The 19,920-nt window shown below is 40.1% G+C and overlaps 1 protein-coding gene across 2 annotated transcripts in view; it reads left to right on the top strand.

Moving 5' to 3' along the window:
• Positions 1-19,920, top strand: part of RAB6A (RAB6A, member RAS oncogene family) — a 102,804-nt gene that overhangs the window by 56,553 nt on the left and 26,331 nt on the right. The window contains exons 4-6 of one of the 2 annotated variants that reach the window (XM_032259023.1): positions 773-878; positions 3,154-3,265; positions 17,144-17,237. In XM_032259023.1, the coding sequence (XP_032114914.1) occupies positions 773-878; positions 3,154-3,265; positions 17,144-17,237 (312 nt within the window). Of the gene's footprint in view, positions 1-600; positions 707-772; positions 879-3,153; positions 3,266-17,143; positions 17,238-19,920 lie in introns of both variants that reach the window. The other variant, XM_032259024.1, reaches the window with a different exon arrangement.

The raw sequence follows: 19,920 nt of genomic DNA, 5'->3' as shown, positions 1-19,920 counted from the left end.
CACACACACACACACACACACACACACACACACACACACACACACACGAGAAAGGTATGGGAGAAGTACAAGCACAGTAAAGACCCAATTTCAAAGTGTTCTAGAGGAAAGTGACACAGTTTAGCTTGAGAGCTTTCAAAGAAGCATTAAGTCCTTTACTCTGATAGCTTGGGCTGCTCATTGACATTTACCTTAGTTGGTTTTTGTTTTTGTTTTTGTTTTTTTTGTCTGTATTTAAGCATCAACAGTCTACTTTTCACCACCTGGGAAGACATAGGGATTCAAATAAGTTTTAAGTAGGGAAAAAGGGAAGCCATATTTCTGATTCTGTGAAATCTTTCCCAGTGACATTTTCCAGCCATTTACTTTCAGAGTACACAACTTTTTAATATTTCTCCCTTTTGAAAAAGGAGTTTTGTGTTATTTTCATTCCTCACTCCCTGCAACCTCTTGCATGAATCTTCTTTCTACTTCCTTCCCACCCTCTCCCTTAAAAAAAAAAAAAAAAAAAAAAAAAAAGCATTGTTTCTTTTTTCTTTTTAGTATTAGTTTGGTTTGTTTTTTTTTTTTTTTTTTTATTTATTTTTTCCCATCTCACAGATCAGGCTTCAGCTGTGGGATACTGCGGGTCAGGAACGTTTCCGTAGCCTCATTCCCAGTTACATCCGTGACTCTGCTGCAGCTGTAGTAGTTTACGATATTACAAGTAGGTATATTGCAATGGGTTGACCTTTCATATTTTTCTTGCTTGTTTGACTGATTTTGTTGTTAGGTACGATTGCAATTATGGGACACAGCAGGTCAAGAGCGGTTCAGGAGCTTGATTCCTAGCTACATTCGTGACTCCACTGTGGCAGTTGTTGTTTATGATATCACAAGTGAGTGGGGGGAATTATGCATTTCTAATCTTCTTTCAACCTTTAGCTTAGCTGCATGCATGTTCTTGTCTTGTGCTTGTTTTCCTTACTGGCGTGTAAAAATAAGTTTTATCATAGTAAATCACATACCAGCCAGGTCAGAAATACTTGCTTTGGTGTTTGTACCAATGTGCTTTATATCTAACTGTGCCAGGTTTTTTGCCCCAGAATTTTCTTTTGGGTTCAATTACTAATTCTCTTCAAGGGTTTCTCAGTATCCTGTTATTCCTACGCCATACCATAATTATAGTTGGAGGAATGTCTCCTTTTCATTTAATTTGATCTCAGATTTCTCTAAAATAAAATAATCTGCATTTAAGTGTCTTGCCAAGTTTTCCAAATCCTCCAGGGTTTCTGTTGAGGCTATTACAAGCTTCTGCTAGCCAGCTTTTCTCTGCTTTCCCCTTCCAGCCATTCTCTCTCTGTAGAGGAAGACAGAGAAAACATAATACATAGTTTTTTATTAATCTTTTTTATTTGAATCATATTTTGGTTTTGTGACTGACTGACTTTATTGCTAACAAATTACACTTTTATTTCCCTCCAAGAAAAAAATTTTAAATGAGAGATGAAACAGCTAGTAGTCTTTTTCTTTTTTCCTGAAGATTGAATAATGCCTGTGGCCTTTTAAATGACTGTAAATTTTCCATGAAGTATTGGTGACTGACAAGAAAATGCTTTGTGATTGAAATTGCCTTTGTAAATTGGCTTATGACATACATTAGGCAATATTAAACATTATTCCATATAGTGGTTTATAATTTATAGGAAAACCAGGGTCTTGAACTCCTGGGCTTAAGTGATCCTCCTGCCTCAGCCTTAAAGTGCTAGGATTAGCCTGGGCACAGTGGCTCACGCCTGTAATCCCCTCATTTTGGGAGGCCAACCACGGCAGATCACCTGAGGTTGGGAGTTAGAGACCAGCCTGACCAACATGATGAAACCCCGTCTCTACTAAAAATATAAAATTAGCCAGTTGTGGTGACACATGCCTGTAATCCCAGCTACTTGGGAGGCTGAAGCAGGAAAATTGCCTGAACGCAGGAGGTGGAGGTTGCAGTGAGCCGAGATGGTGCCATTGCACTCTAGCCTAGGCAACAAGAGTGAAACTCAGTCTCAAAAACAACAACAACAACAACAAAGTGCTAGGATTACAGGCATGAGCCACCGTGCCCAGACCTTTTTAAGTTTTTTAAAAGGGGCTTTCTTTTTAAATTTTTAAAAAATTTACCACACTACACAGATGTGGTATCTTGGGCTAAAAAAAAAAATCTTACATAGACAAAGGATCTATTCATTTTGACTAGTAATACTGTTACTATACATTTTTTGATATCTCCTCAGTCTGGAGCCATATCTAATAAAGAATAATTGTGCTGGCAAAATTAGAAGATTGCATTCAAGGACTTTTTTTTTGAGATAGGTGCTATATGCATTCTTTTTTCCTTTGCACCTTTACTTTGGGTTGCTGTTTGTTTTAAAGAAAGAAGTATGTTCATATTGTGCATTGACAAGTTTTGTAGCTTTAAAATGTTTGTGCTTACTTTAACCAAAGCAAGTGAAACCTGGTGTATTTTTTTTTTATAATTCCACTAATGTGATTAAAATAATAGTAGTATATTGTTTTCTTTAGCTACTGTAATAAGTGTTGAAGTACTCTACTTAGAATCCAACCCTAGAAAAAATAAATTTTGTTGCAAATGTTTCTGGTGCATTAAACAAATAAACTTTAGGTTAAAGTGATCACAAACTGAGGAAACAGTGCAAACAGTGGTGTTGAAAGCTGTTGAAAGGCTTTAAAAATTTTCTGGATGTGTTGGGACTTACTGGCTGACATACTTTTGAAAATGCTTTCTTTGTCACGTTTGGTATGTGTAAGTGATCAAAAAAGCATTGTGGCAATGTGACACCATATTATCTGCCATAGCTGTCCTTATATTTCAATAAGTTTTTTTTTTTCTCCCAATTAAATACTACATTGTGCTCATTTGGTCATGTTCAAAAAACTTTTTAACTACTCTTAAAAGGAACCTTGAAGATTTAATTCTTGTAATTTGTTTAAATTGCTGACAGTTGTAATCAGATAAAATGGAGTTATGTTGCAGGCACATTAAAAGTGGGGTACTAATGTGCCAGACCCCTTCCAAGTTTGAGGGCTTTTTTGGAGGGAGGTGCCCACCACCTGGGGAGGCATTTTTCAACAACACTAATCTCTCTGTCTACCCTCCTATGCCAGACGTTAACTCATTCCAACAAACTACAAAATGGATTGATGATGTCAGAACAGAAAGAGGAAGTGATGTTATCATCATGCTAGTAGGAAATAAAACAGATCTTGCTGACAAGAGGTATGGAGTTATTTTATGTTTGTGTAATGTTTGATTTCTGTGTTATGTAGCCTTTTATTTTTGTTCAATGAAAACTTATTTCAGAGGAGACATGCTTAATCCTTAAGTTTATGTCCTCCCCTTACTTTTCTTTAGCATGGGAACCTGAAATACAAATGTAAACATTAAACACCCAGTCCTTAATGGAAAATGAATTTTATTTTGTTTAAGCCCATGTGTAAATAACTCTTGTGCAAGATTGTTTAGACATGAAGCCAGTAAATATTTTGCATTTTTTGAGATCTCATAAGCATGGATAGTGTTTTGTTAAAGAGCAAACCCTTTGCAAAAGAAACCTTATCTTTAAAAATTATTCATAATGATTAGATGCAGACTCTTAGTAGTCTTCTTATAAACATTCATTATAATTCAGTGGTGTGGGATTTTGTTTTTTAGGTGTTTGTTTTTTTTAATTGTGTGGTTGAGCCAGACTCTGTAGTTGCACTGAATAGCTTGATTGTGATACCTTAGTCAAATGAGCAAAGCGATATTCAAGTCACAGGATGCAAAGTATATTAACATTCACTGTAGAACCCTTGGCTTGAATATTTGCTTTCAGCATTCTTAAGGGATTTACTGCATATTCTTTCTGCTTTAAATAGTTTTGGCCATACTACTTAATAGTAAGAGCTTTTACTATTTATTATTTGTTTATTCATGAGATGGATATTGAAATTTAGGTAATGAACTTGTGATATTAATTCAAATGTTGCAAAGAAATCCAGTATTAAAAGACTTGTGGAGATTTCAAGCCCATTTATGCCTATGGCACTTAAATTAGAATTGGTAGTACAGGCCGGGTGTGGTGGCTCATGCGCGTAATCCCAGCACTTTGGGCGGCTGAGGTGGGCGGATCACCTGAGGTCAGAAGTTCGAGACCAGCTTGGCCAACATGGCAAAAACCCATCTCTACTAAAAATATAAAAATTAGCCGGGAGTGATGGCAGGAGCCTGCAATCCCAGTTACTCGGGAAGCTGAGAAAGGAGAATTGCTTTAACCCCGGGGGCAGAGGTTGCATTGAGCCAAGAGATTGTGCTACTGCATTCCAACCTGGGTGATACAGTGAGATTCCATCTCCAAAAAAAAAAAAAGAATTGGTAGTACAGTTGCAAAAAAAGTCTTTCTTAATTTAAAAGTAAATTCAAAGTGATTTCATCTTAGGTACCTTCTTTTTTTTTTTTTTGAGATGGAGTCTTACTCTGTCATTCAGGCTGGAGTGCAGTGGTGTGATCTGAGCTCATTGCAACCTCCACACACACACCCCTCGCCCCCAACCCCAGGTTCAAGAGATTCTCCTGCTTCGGCCTCCTGAGTAGTTGGGATTACAGCTGCCACCATGCCTGGCTAATTTTTGTATTTTTAGTAGAGATGGAGTTTCACCATCTTGGCCAGGCTGGTCCTGAACTCCTGATCTTGTGATCCACCTGCCTTAGCCTCCCAGAGTGCTGGGATTACAGGCGTGAGCCACCATGCCTGGCCAGTACCGTCATTTTTAAATAGAAAACTTGTATATCTGAATTGTTTCCCTCTATAGCCAGAGTCATCTGAGGAGGATGGTTATAGGATTAGTTTTTTTTATTGCTTAACATTTCAGTTGAGTACCCAAATGATAGGAACTTATCAAAATTATATATATATATATTTTGTTTGTTTGTTTGTTTTGTTTTGTTTTTGAGACAGAGTTTCATTCTTCTTGCTCAGAATGGAGTGCAGTGGCACAGTCTCGGCTCACTGCAACCTCTGTCTCCCAGGTTCAAGTGATTTCTCCTGCCTCAGCCTCCCAAGTAGCTGGGATTACAAGAGCCCACCACCACACCTGGCTAATTTTTATATTTTTTGGTAATGATGGGTTTTTACCATGTTGGCCAGGCTGGTCTTGAACTCCTGACCTCAGGTGATCCACCCACCTCGGCTTACCAAAGTGTTGGGATTACAGGGGTGAGCCACCATGCCCAACCCCAAATTATATTTGTAATAATTTTTCTTTAAGGTAACATTTGTCAGCTCCTTTGAAATTACCATCTTTCTTGGTAATCTTTGCCAGACTATCATCTCTCAACTGCTCATGTTTAAGAGAAACAGAGCTTGTTCATTCCACTGAAATGACTTTCAAATGGGTAAAAGACTTAATTTTTCTTATCATCTTTATATTTTGACCTTTTATAAGCATGACATGAAATCCTGAAGCCGTAAAGGGAAAGATTGATAAGTTTGAATACATAAAGAGCATATTCACCTATTAGATCGACCATGATTCAGAAGATTTAAATGCTCAGTAATGTTAAGAGTTTGAATAAATAAGAACTCTCATGCTCTGAAAATGTATATACAACTTTGGGGGAAACAGTTGGATTATATTAAAATTTAAAATAACGTTATTGACCCAATATCTCACAGATGGTCCCACAGAAATGTGAAAAGGTGACTGTACTGTTTTGCAACATTATTTGTAATACTAAAAAATAAAAATCAATCTAGATGTCCAACAGTAGTAGATTGGAGATATAAATAGTATAAAATGCTATTTATACCATTTATATATACTATTTAATATTTAAATATTAGTATTTAGTATTCAAATATTTAAATAGTATTTTATACTATTTATATCTTTGTAGCCATTAAAAAGAATGAGAGGAATTTATTGATGTTTTAACATATATCTAACACATGAAGCTTAGAAAAACACTTGATCAGTGTGTATAACACAATATCTTTTCTATTTAAAGAAAGATGGTAGGCCAGGCAAGGTGGCTCATGCCTGTAATCCCAGCACTTTGGGAGGCCGAGGTGGGCAGATCACTTGAGGTCAGGAGTTTGGGACCAGCCTGGCCAATGTGGTTAAACGGCATCTCTACTAAAAATACAAAAATTAGCTGGGCATGATGGCATGCACTTGTAATCCCAGTTACTCGGGAGGCTATGGCAGGAGAACTGCTTGAACCTGGGAGGCGGAGGTTGTATTGAGCTGAGATTGTGCCGAGATCACACTACCACACTCCAGCCTGGGTGACAGAGTACAACTCGGTCTCAGAAAATAAAAAAAGATGGTAGTGATTTATTTGTTTGCTCTATTAGAAAAAATCTGAATAAGAATACATGAAACTTAACTGTGGTTCTTTTGGGGAAGGGAGTGGGATTGTGGACGATTTTATTGATTCATCTTTGAAAAATTGATTACTTTTGTAGTCAGAAGAATATATTTTAATCAAAACAAAAAATTCAAAGTTAAATATCTTTTTTTTTTTTTTTTTTTTTTTTGAGACGGAGTTTCACTCTTGTTACCCAGGCTGGAGTGCAATGGCGTGATCTCGGCTCACCGCAACCTCCGCCTCCCGGGTTCAGGCAATTCTCCTGCCTCAACCTCCTGAGTAGCTGGGATTACAGGCACGCACCACCATGCTCAGCTAATTTTTTGTAGTTTTAGTAGAGATGGGGTTTCACCATGTTGACCAGGATGGTCTCGATCTTTTTTTTTTTTTTTGGAGACGGAGTTTCACTCATGTTACCCAGGCTGGAGTGCAATGGCGCGATCTCGGCTCACCGCAACCTCCGCCTCCTGGGTTCAGGCAATTCTCCTGCCTCAGCCTCCTGAGTAGCTGGGATTACAGGCACGCGCCACCATGCCCAGCTAATGTTTTTTGTATTTTTAGTAGAGACGGGGTTTCACCATGTTGACCAGGATGGTCTCGATCTCTAGACCTCGTGATCCACCCGCCTCAGCCTCCCAGAGTGCTGGGATTACAGGCTTGAGCCACCGCGCCCGGCCCCCGGTCTCGATCTTTTAACCTCGTGATCCACCTGCCTCGGCCTCCCAAAGTGCTGGGATTACAGGCTTGAGCCACCGCGCCCGGCGCAAAGTTAAATATCTTTATTAACCTTCTTTGAGAGTAAATAAAAGACTTAAGTTTTAGAAGTTTTGGTACTACCCTTAGATACTATGATTTAGTGAGCCTGCAGTAGGGCCCAGGAATCTATATTTTGAAGAATCTTCCTAGGTGCATCTGACATAGTCAAACCACAATTGGGACCATTACTGTAGTTAACCTCCAGCTACTTTATTAGGACCACCTTAGTGGATATGATCAGGAATCTAAAACCAGTAAGGATTTCTGTCCTGAATCCTCCATGTATAGGCTTTATAGACTAGTGAGCACTCATTCAAGAAATATTTATTGGTGTCACTTATGTTCCAGATGCTTCTGCACTAGCATACAGTAGTGAACACAAAAGACAAATCTTCAAGGAACCTTTATCACAGAGAGCAATCCAGACAATAAATAAGTCAATAAAATATGTAATATATTAGATAGTGATAGATGCTAACAGGGAAAAATGAAGCAGGGAAAGGGGACATGAAATGCTAAGGAAGGATTTGAAATTTTAGATAGGTTGGCAATGGAAGACCTCAACGAGAAGGTGACTGGTGACTTTATGAAGAGGGGGAGGTTAACTATGTAACTATCTTGAGGGGGGAAGGTTGTAGGCAAAGGGCTCAGAAAATGAAAAAAATCTCTGAGTCAGTATATTAGGGTTCTCAAGAGTGAAAGGCCCAATAGGATATATGTATATACGAAAGAGAATTTTTTAAGGAGTATTGACTCACACAAATACAAGGTAAAGTACCACAATAGGCCATCTGCAAGCTGAGGGACAAGGAAGCCAGTTCGAGTCTCCAGACCTCAAAAGTAGGGAAGCTGACAGTGCACCCTTCAGTCTGTGGCTGAAGGCCCAAGAGCCCTTGGCAAACAACTGGTGTAAGTCCAAGAGTCCAAAAGCTGAAGAACTTGGGAGCCTAATGTTCGAGGGCAGGAAGCATCCAGCACAGGAGAAAGATGAAGTCTGGAAGACTCAGCCAGTCTAGTCCTTCCACTTCTGCCTACTTTATTCTAGCTGCTCTGGCAGCTGATTAGATTGTACCTATCCAGATTGAAGGTGAGTCTGCCTCTCCCAGTCCTTTGACTCAAATATTGATTTCCTTTGGCAACCCCTTCACAGACACACCCAGGAATAATACTTTGCATCCTCTAATCCAATCAAGATGACACTCAACATTAGCCATCACAGTCAGTAATACACTTAGCTGATTCAAGGAACAGCAAAGAGACCTTTATAACTGGATAAAAGATGATGGGGCCAGGCGCAGTAACTCACGCCTGTAATCCCAGCACTTTGGGAGGCTGAGGTGGGCGGATCACGAGGTCAGGAGTTTGTGACCAGCCTGACCAACATGGTGAAATCTTGTCTCTACTAAAAATACAAAAATTAGCCAGGTGTGGTGGTGCACACCTGTAATCCCAGCTACTTAGGAGGCGGAGGCAGGAGAATCGCTTAAACCCAGGAGGCGAAAGTTGCAGCGAGCTGAGATCATGCCATTGCACTCCAGCCTGTGTGACAGAGCGAGAGACTGTCTCAAAAAAAAAAAAAAAAAAAAAAAGGATGATAGAAAGTAGTAGGCAATAAGGCAAACAAATAAATAGATCAAATGAAGGCCAGATCATGTACAGCAAAGTAAGGGCTCACTCTTAATGATATTAAAGGGTTTGAGTAGAGGAGTAACTTCGTGGATCACTGTTTGTTCTATTGAAATGAAAAGGGTAGGGCAGGCATGGTGCCTCACCCCTGTAGTCCCAGCACTTTGGGAAGCCGAGGCGGGTGGATCACTGGAGATTAGGAGTTCAGGACCAGCCTGGCCAACACGGTGAAACCCCATCTCTGCTAAAAATACAAAAATTAGTCGGGCATGGTGGTGCGTGCCTGTAATCCCAGCTACTCAGGAGGCCGAGGCAGAATTGCTTCAACCCAGGAGGTAGAGGTTGCTGTGAGCCAAGATCGTGCCACTGCACTCCAGCCTGGCCATTAGTGAGACTCTGTCTCAAAAAAAAAGACTAATCCAGTCTGTCATCCAATCGAGAAATTATGACTTGGACTAAGACAATGATAGCTTATACAGTGATAAGTGGTTAAATTCAGATATATTTTGAAGATAGAGCTATCAGGATATACTTATGCAGTGGATGGAATACATACCGATGGGTAGAATGTGGAGTATGAATGAAGGAATAGTCGGGGTTGATACCTAGATTTTTGGCCTGAGTAACTGTCATTAACTGAGATAAGAACGACTGTTTAAAGAGCTGTTTTGGGAGAGAATATGACCCGAGATTTGGTCTTGTTAAGTGTAGAATGGCCATTAGAAATCTTAGTCAAGATGTCAGATAGGCAGTTGGATCCGTGTCTGGGGTTCAGAGGAACAGTCCAGGCTAGATATATAAGTTTGGGAGTCATCAGCATATAGATGGTATTTAAAACCATAAGACTGTATGGGATCAACAAGGTAGTAATTATAGATGGAGAAGAACACCAAGGAGTACATTTTAGGGCATTCTTTTTTTTTTTTTTTTTTTTTTTTGTTTTATGACTTTTTTTTTTGGAGACATAGCCTTGCTCTGTTGCCAGGCTGGAGTCCAGTGGTGCTATCTTGGCTCACTGCAACCTCTCGGGTTCAAGCGATTCTTCTGCCTCAGCCTCTCAAGTAGCTGGGACTACAGGCGTGCGCTACCACACCCAGCGAATTTTTTTGTATTTTTAGTAGAGATGGGATTTTACCATGTTGGCCAGGATGGTCTCGATCTCTTGACCTTGTGATCCACCTACCTCGGCCTCCCAAAGTGCTGAGATTACAGGTGTGAGGCACTGCGCCTGACCGTTTTAGGGCATTCTTTATTTAAAACAGAGTATTTCAACCTTGGCACTGTGACATTTTCGGCCAGATAATTCTTTATTGTAATGAATTGTCCTGTGCATTTTAGGATATTTAGCAATATCCTTGGCTTCTACCCAGTAGATACCGGTAGCACATACGTAATCAGGTTGTGACAACCAACGTTTCTCTCCAAATTGCCCCTGGTTAAGATCCACTGACTGAGAAGTTAAGGACATGAAGAGGAACTAGTGAAATAAATAAGAAATAAATAAATAAGAACACTGTATCCTCCTGGCTTTCTTCCTACTTCTTTTGCCAGAAGAAGAAAACCAGAAGGATACAGAAGAAACCCAGGAGGATACAGTGTTCTGAAAGCCAACTCAAAATAAATGTTCTAAGGAGAAGACAGTTATTAACTATGTCAAATGCTCTTTAAGGTCAAACCAAATTAAGACTGAGAATTAATCATTGGATTTAGAAGTTTGGAGGTTATTAATGTTGACAAGTAGTCACACTGAAGCGGTGGGGTTGAAAATCTCACTATAGTGAGTTCAAGACAGATTGCTCCCTCACCTTTGAAGTTATAAGATAAGATGAACAAGATGACCCTATTTATATTAATAATAGTAAAAGAAAAATCTGGCCAGCGTGGTGGCTCACACCTCTAATCCCAGAATTTTGGGAAGCCTAGGCAGGTGGATCACTTGAGGCCAGGATTTCGAGACCAGCCTGGCCAACATGGTGAAACCCTGTCTCTACTAAAAATACAAAAATTTGCCATACTGGGTGGCACATGCCTATAATCCCAGCTACTTGGTTGGCTGAGGCATGAGAATCACTTGATCCTAGGAGGTGGAGATCAGTGAGCTGAGATCCTGTCACTGCACTCCAGCCTGGGTGACAGAGTGAGACTCTGTCTTAAAAACAAAAACATAACGCCTCTATAATTAAAACAGTGTGGTCTTGGTGCACAAATAGTTACGGAAAAGTGGAATAAAGTAGAAATGTTAGAAACAGACCCAGTTTCATATGGAAAATAAGTTTCAAAGTGGTACCTCAAATCACTGGAGAAAATGAACTATGTAATAAATTGATTGGAGTAGCCGGGCGCGGTGGCTCAAGCCTGTAATCCCAGCACTTTGGGAGGCCGAGGCGGGTGGATCATGAGGTCAGGAGATCAAGACCATCCTGGTCAACATGGTGAAACCCCATCTCTACTAAAAATACAAAAAAATTAGCTGGGCTTGGTGGCACGTGCCTGTAATCCCAGCTACTCAGGAGGCTGAGGCAGGAGAATTGCCTGAACCCAGGAGGCGGAGGTTGCGGTGAGCCGAGATCGCGCCATTGCACCCCAGCCTGGGTAACAAGAGCAAAACTCCGTCTCAAAAAAAAAAAAAAAATTGATTGGAGTAACTGGTTAACTGTACAGAAAAAGATAAAATTGGATCAAGTTCTCATATTACACTAGGACAAATTCTAAAGGGATTAGAGATTTAATTGTGAAAATAAAATAAGGACTAACTGAATTTTGGTTCCTTTTTCTTTTTTTCTTTCAGATGGAGTTTCACTCTTGTTGCCCAGGCTGGAGTGCAGTGGAGGGATCTCACCTCACTGCAACCTCCCGGGTGCAAGCGATTCTCCTGCTTCAGCTTCTGAGTAGCTGGGATTACAGGTGTGCGCCACTGCACCTGGCTAATTTTTTGTGTTTTTAGTAAAATTGGGGTTTCACTGTGTTGGTCAGGCTGGTTTCAAACTCCTGACCTCAGATGATCCGCCCACTTCAGCCTCCCAACATGTTGAGACTACAGGTGTGAGCCACTGCGCCTGGCCTGAATTCTGGTTCTTATTGATACTAATCCTATGACATAAAATAAGGGAAAGTGTTAATAAGTTTGATTACATAAAACATTATAAACAAAGTGAATGGCAAACTACGGAAAGGTGTTTGTAAATCATATAAAAAATGGCTAATATCCCAAATATATAAAAAGCTTCTATCCTGCTGAGCAGTCTAGGGAGAAAGACAGAATGAGTCCAAACTGCAAAGAGCAGATATTTCCATTGGGCAACAGACTTAAATCTCTTCTGGAAACTACCCCGAAAATGCAATGGTTGGTGTATCTTTTGGGAATTCATCCTGAGGAAGTAAGGACTGATTGTAGAATAATCAGTATTCTCCCCAGACTTTCTGGAACAATCAATTTAAAATAAAAAGAAAAGAAAAAAGCTTCTAAAAATAGAGAAGGCAAAAGACAAATAGCACTATAGAAAAAAAATGACTAGAAACATGAACAGTTCATGGAGAAAGTAACATAGCTCTTAACTATCTGAAAAGAAGAACAATCTTGCTTTTACTGAAATACAAATTGAAACTACACTGAGAAATATTTTTGCCTCAGATTCAGACTGCCAGAATTTCAAGTTTGTTGAAATCCTCTGCTAGCAAGGCTGCAAGGAAAACAGGTACTCTCATAAATTGCTGAGGCAATGCAGTTGCCTGCGTAGGAGAGAGAGTTGATTTTTGGCAATATCTAACATAGACATTTAGCCTTTGACCTGGAAATCCCACTTCTAGGAACCTCCTCAAGATAACATTGGTAAGAATACAAAAAAGACAGGCTGGGCGCAGTGGCTCATGCCTGTAATCCTAGCACTTTGGGAGGCTGAGGCGGGAGGATCACAAGGTCAGGAGTTTGAGACCAGCCTGGCCAATACGGTGAAAGCCCGTCTCTACTAAAAATACAAAAGTTAGCCGGGCGTGGTGGCAGACGCCTGTAGTCCCAGCTACGCGGGAGGCTTAGGCAGGAGAATTGCCTGAACCCCGGAGGTACAGGTTGCAGTGAGCTGAGATTACACCATTGCACTCCAACCTAGGCGACAGAGCGAAACTCCGTCTAAAAAAAAAAATGACATATATACAAGTCTATTTACTATAGCTCTATTTGTAACTTCTAGCACTGTTTGTAATGGCTAAAGACTGTAAACAACCCAGGTGCCCACAAAAGGGAAGTGGTTTGACAAACTTACGAACATCCTTTTATTTTTATTTTTTTTCCATTTCACCCAAAGTAGAAACAAACATCCTTTTAAAGGAGTACTAAACAGGTATAAAAAGGAATGAAGAGGGCCGGGCGCGGTGGCTCACGCCTGTAATCCCAGCACTTTGGGAGGCCGAGGCGGGTGGATCACGAGGTCAAGAGATCGAGACCATCCTGGTCAACATGGTGAAACCCCGTCTCTACTAAAACTACAAAAAATTAGCTGGGCGTGGCGGCGCGTGCCTGTAATCCCAGCTACTCAGGAGGCTGAGGCAGGAGAATTGCCTGAACCCAGGAGGCGGAGGTTGCGGTAAGCTGAGATCGCGCCATTGCACTCCAGCCTGGGTAACAAGAGCGAAACTCTGTCTCAAAAAAAAAAAAAAAAAAAAAAAAAAAAAAAAAAAAGGAATGAAGAATGTATATATTACTGTGGAGTGAATCTTAAGGATATATGACTAAGTGAAAAAATGCAAAGTGAAGTAGTACGTAACATATGGTATAGTTTACTTAAGAGAGAAATACATATGTATATGCACATTACCCAAAACAAAATGAGGGACCCTACTGTTCTACCATCCCAGCTGGACTGCTGCTGTGGAGCTCAGCATCAAATACCTCCAGAAGCTGCAGCAGGGCCTGGAGGCAGAGCATGGTAGAGGTAGAGGATACAACCCTCACACCACTGTGCTGTATGTCCATCTTTTAAGTACTGGTTGTGCCCGCAGAGTCTGAAGGGAAATGGCTGCTTCAGAGATACCAGCTGGTAAATGCATGCCTAGCGGAAGTGCTCTCCTGTGCATGTATGCCTTTGAGCAGAAAACCTTTGAGTCTCGATTAGTGCGCCCATGAGTGGCTGAAATGAGGGACTGGGACCTGTACAATCAATAAACTATAAATCAGGACCTAAAAAGAAATATAAATTATAAGTTTAAATAAATTAGGCTGGCCATGGTGGCTTACACCTCTGTTCCCAAAAGAGGCCAAAGCAAGAGGATCATTTGAGGCCAGGAGTTTGAGGTTATGGTGAGCTACAATCCTGCCCTGCACTCATGTGTACAACAGAACAAGACCCTGTCTCAAAAACAAATTAACTTTTTTTTTTTTTTTAAAGACTGAGTCTTGCTCTGTCTCCCAGACTAGAGTGAATGGCGTGATCTTGGCTCACTGCAACCTCCGCCTCCTGGTTCAAGTGATTCTCCTGCTTCAGCCTCCCAAGTAACTGGGTCTATAGGGATGCAGCACCATGCCCAGCTAATTTTCATGTTTTTAGTGGAGATAGGGTTTTACCATGTTGGCCAGGCTGGTCTCGAACTCCATACCGCAAATGATCCACCTGTCTCAGCCTCCCAAAGTGCTGGGATTACAGGCGTGAGCCACCACAGCCAGCCACATCTTTACTATTTGTAGTAAACATGTTGGTGATGATGTTGGGTATTCTTAAAATCATTTTGTGTATTCTGCATAAAATAATGAATACTTTGCTTAATAATTGTCTTTGGGAACTGAGATTTTAGACATGGGAGATGGAAATACAGCTATAAGATTAATAAAGTTAAATATAAATAACAAATATAAGCATGAATTCATGACTTTTTTTGTTTTTTGAAACAGAGTCTTGCCCTGTCGCCAGGCTGGAGTGCCGTGGTGCAATCTCAGCTCACTGCAACTTCTGTTTTCTGGTTTCAAGCAATTCTCTTGCCTCAGCCTCCCAAGTAGCTGGGATTACACACACCCGCCACCACGCCCGGCTAATATTTTGTATTTTTAGTAGAGATGGGGTTTCACCATGTTGGCCAGGATGGTCTCGATCTCTTGACCTTGTGATCCACCTGCCTCGGCCTTCCAAAGTGCGGGGATTACAGGCCTGAGCCACCACTTCTGGCCTTATTACATTTTTTAGCATTTGAAATTTTTAAATATTTTCTAGCTCTATCTACTGAATAGACTTAAACCAGGAGGAATGAGCCCACAGTACTGTATATAAATACCATTTCTCTCCAAAGGAACCAGGGCTACTTGAAGAAATGACAAGTTTGGCATCTGGGCCAGAAAATGTAAACAGTGGGCCTGGAACATCATGTATCACAAATCAAGGAAGACCATTGGGGTTATATCAGATTCAGGAGAGCCAACTCAAAAAAGCTCTACTGGTCAAACTGTAGGAAAATTTGAAAATCAGTAATTACTGTAAAATTTGTTTAAATCCATGAGTTATGATAATAGGGAGAAAACTCATTGTTCACCTTTGGAAGATGCCAGAGACTGACTTGAGCATTTATCCTCCTTTCCTCTCCCTCCCTCTGTATTCTGAGTACCTCAGGATAACCAAATAATTGAGAAAGTTTCTTTTCAAAGAAGTATGTAATTTGCCGTAGAGCACATTGGAATAATTGGCAGTAAAGGACATCATTGGAATAATGTCCTATAAGTTCAATGATGGTATGATATTGATGTTAATTCCCAAATTTAATAATTGTACTGTGGTTGTATAAGAGAATGTCCTTGTTTTTAGGAAATTCACACTGCTGAAAAATTTAGGGCTAAAGGTCTGCATATTGGCAATTTACTCTCAAATGGTTTTTTAAAAGTGTCAGAAAATTTATATACACAGAGAGAATGAGAAGATAAAACAAGCAAATGTAAAATCTTAAGTTGGAGTGTTATGTAAGAGAATGTTCTTGTTTTTAGGGAGTGGAGAATTCTAGAATAATTTCTTATAGGCAAGAAGGGAATGGGATCTAATACATAGGTGTAAGTTTTGAGAATAAGGACAATTCTTCTGTAGTATTAGGACTAGAGGTACAATATAAGGGCACACATGCAGGCAGATAGGAGCTTGTAGAAATTCTCTTCCATTGCCCAGGTTTCTGTGTTGTAGGAAGCAGGGTTTGTCAACTGATAATTTATCGAATTAGAACATTTGTATATTTATAGAATTCGTATCTGGCAGCTTAGGCATTAGGGATACCAATATAAATGAGATAATCTTGCACTTGAAGAGCTCACAATTTGAGACACAGTGCTAATTGTAATGCATCACAAAATACCTTGTAAAAGAAATATTAAAGTACTAATATTTTGTATCTAGAGGCTTTACCATACATGTCTTTGACTCACTCCACTTATAGAAATCCACAAAATTGGCCAGGCGCAGTGGCTCATGCCTGTAATCCCAGCACTTTGGGAGGCTGAGGTGGGTGGATCACCTGAGGTCAGGAGTTCGAGACCAGCCTGGCCAACATGGTGAATCCACATCTCTACTCAAAATACAAAAATTAGCCAGGTGTGGTAGTGGGTTCCTGGAATCCCAGCTCTCGGGAGGCTGAGGCAGGAGAATTACTTGAGCCTCCCAGGTGGTGGAAGTTGCAGTGAGCCGAGATCGCACCATTGCACTCCAGCCTGGGCAACAAGCAAAACTCCGTCTCAAAAAAAAGAAATCCACAAAATCTAACCTAAGGAAATGATTTGCATTGCATAAAATATTAAGCACAGAGATATTAAGGGCAACAATTTTTATAGTAGTGTGAAATTCAAAACAAATTGCATTCTAATAGTTTGGGAATGGTTACATAAATTATAGGAGCAAGTTGACAAAAATTATCTAGCTATAAAAATTATTTTACACAAAGATTTGAATTATAAAGCTAAAAGCCTATGGTCTAATATTAAGGGAAAGAGGCAAACTATTAAGTGTTTTTGTTTTGTTTTTAGGTTTTTCTTTTTTTGAGACAGGGTCTGTTGCCCAGGCTGTAGTGCAGTGACATGTTAACCTGATAATGGCTCACTGCAGCCTCAACATCCTGGGCTCAAGCAGTCCTCAACCTATTAAGTTTTTAAAAGTAAAAAAATTACAGGATGATCCCTGTCAAGTAAAAGCAAATCAGTAACAAAAAAAAAAGTCTTTAAAAAATGTTAAGTGTATACACACAGAAACACACAAATTTCAAGTGTGTCGCAGATTAATGAATTTTCAAACTAATCTGACCTGTATAACCAGTCCTTATATCAAGGAAAGGTATTTTCAGAGCTTTCTTTATCATCTTTATTTTACTGTATCGTGTCTCAAAAGTAAGAAGTTTTGTTTTTTTTTACAGGCAAGTGTCAATTGAGGAGGGAGAGAGGAAAGCCAAAGAGCTGAATGTTATGTTTATTGAAACTAGTGCAAAAGCAGGATACAATGTAAAGCAGGTAAGTTGGGTTCAGGTTACCAAATTGAAAAAACATGAAATAATTGGTGAGTATTCTATTCTATGGTGTACGGTTTTCTTCCACCTGCAAGAGCAGGCCTTACAAACTAGCAGTATATTTTGAAGCCGTGAAAAATATAAATATGGCATCGTTTTTGGAAGAAGAGAAAAGACTTGACAAACTTCAGATTGTGCACAGAAGTATTGCAAAGTTGTAAATCTGCCATACTCTCACTACATTCCTACTTTATTGCTTTAAAGGTACATTTTCTGTTTTTTTTCTTTTTTCTTTTTTTTTGAAATGGAGTTTCCGTCTCGTTGCCCAGGCTAGAGTGCAATGGTGCGATCTTGGCTCACTGCAACCTCCGAATCCCGGGTTCAAGTGATTCTCCTGCCTTAGCCTCCTAAGTAGCTGGGATTACAGGCATGCATCACCATGCCCAGCTAATTTTGTATTTTTAGTAGAGATAGGATTTCTCCATGTTGGTCAGACTGGTCTTGAACTCCTGACCTCAGGTGATCCGCCCTCCTCAACCTCCCAAAGTGCTGGGATTACAGCTGTGAACCACCGTGCCTGCTGGTAACTTTACTTCGGAATTTGATGCCAAGACTGAGATAAATGAAAGCAAGTATTTGCTGTCACTAATGGTGTTCTGTTTCATGTTGTAAAAGTAAATTCTGGTTACTTTATCCTTAATAAACTGCTAGTGTTTGAACAATGTTTACAACAGGTGTTTTGGGGGAGGGCAGGAAAATATAGGGAGATGTCACATTATCAAGCCATTTTCTACAAGATAGGTCAGCCAGAGATTCACTTGCTTAATTCTTCATATAGAGTAGTGTTCCCAGATTTATGAGATTTATAGACCAATAATTTTCTTAATTGAGGGTTATCAACCAAGGGTAAAAGTAACATACTTTAAATAATTAAAGCTTTATGAAAAAATCTTTATATTTTTATTTTTTACTTTATGTCCCTCCATGCCTTGAACCATTATGTAAGTAATATAGAATGATCACTAATTCTTTCCTCATTAGCATTGTTTCATGGTTCCAAATTTTTGCTCATGCTTTTGCTCCCTTTGCTTAGAACGTTCATTTTTTTTCCTTTCCTAATTGTACTCCTTAGAAGTTTCAGTTTAGACGTCAGCTCTTCAGCAACATTTTCTCTGACATTCCCATCCTACCTCCTGTCTGTGACACCTGATTCTCTTCTGTGTTTTCACAGACCTGATCTCAGCAAAAACAGTATCATTACTTACCACAGTATATTGAAAATCTCTCTTTCTCTCTCTCATCAGAATTATATATTCCCAGAACCTAGCAATGTGTATGGAATGTAGTAAATGATAAGTAACTGAACCCATAGAAGCCACAGACAGTTAAATAATTTGTGTAATACCATTATATTAGCCATATGCCACTGTTCTAAGACAAAGCAGTGGGTAGCTTCATCTGGGTTGCGCTTTTCTATTTCTTATATGTTTTTTCTCTTATATTTATTTTTTTGTTTGAGACAGGGTCTCTCTCTGTCACCTAGGCTGAGTGCAGTGGTGCAATCTTGGCTTACTGCAACCTCTGTCTCCAGGGTTCAAGGGATACTCATGCCTCACATTTCCCAGTAGCTGGGATTACAGGTGTGCGCTACCATGCCTGGCTAATTTTTGTACTTTTAGTACACACAGGGCTTAACCATGTTGGCCAGGCTTGTCTCAAACTCCTGGCCTCAAGTGTTCTGCATGCCTCAGCCTCCCAGGGTGTTGGGATTACTGGTGTGAGCCACCACACCCAGCTGGCTTTCTCTTTTAGAGACATTTTGATAAGGGTGTGAGCTAATTGCTTGTATATCCTGTTATAAGCTATCCTTTTCTTGGTTAATAGCTAAAGAAGGCATTGCTGTAGCCCCCAGCCCTGACCCTAAGTGGCCTCATAGGTTTAGAAGCTCTAGAATTACCAGATAGTGTATAGTGAACGCTGCTGATGTCTAGTATCTTCATAATGTTTGATTGCTTCCAATTTTATTTTATTTTATTTTTTATTTTTGAGACAGTCTCACTCTGTTGCCCTGGCTGGAGTACAGTGGTGCCATCTTGGCTCACTGCAACCTCTGTGTCCTGGGTTCAAGCAGTTCTCCTGCCTCAGCCTCCTGAGTAGCTAGGACTACAGGCACACTATGCCCGGCTAATTTTTTGTATTTTAGTAGAGATGGGTTTTCTCTGTGTTGCCCAGGCTGGTCTTGAACTTCTGAGCTCAGGCAATCCGTCTTCCTTGGCCTCCCAAAGTGCTAGGATTATAGGCGTGAGCCACTGTGCCTGGCTATTTTTATTTTTTTGAGATGGGTTTTTGCTCTGTTGCCTAGACTGGAGTGCAGTAGCATGATCACAGCTCACTGCAGCCTTGACCTCTTAGGCGTGAGTGATTCTCCCACCTTATTCTCCAGAATAGCTGGGACTACAGGCACGTACCATCATGCCCAGCTAATTTTTAAGTTTTTTTTTTTTTTTTCTTCCAGATAATAGGTTCTTGCCATGTTGCCCAGCTAGCCTTGAACTCCTAGACTCAGGTGATCCTCCCACCTTGGCCTCCCAAGGTATCAGGATTATAGGTGTGAACCCCTCTGCCTGGCTGATTTTTAGTAAATTTATAGCATTGTGCAACCATTACCATAATCTGATGTTAGAACA

Source organism: Sapajus apella, unplaced genomic scaffold (assembly GCF_009761245.1).
Source record: "Sapajus apella isolate SASKATOON/1434 unplaced genomic scaffold, GSC_monkey_1.0 scaffold106, whole genome shotgun sequence".
NCBI lineage: Eukaryota > Metazoa > Chordata > Mammalia > Primates > Cebidae > Sapajus > Sapajus apella.
Note: the sequence above shows the minus strand (reverse complement) of the source record. Positions and strands in the feature narration are given on the sequence as shown.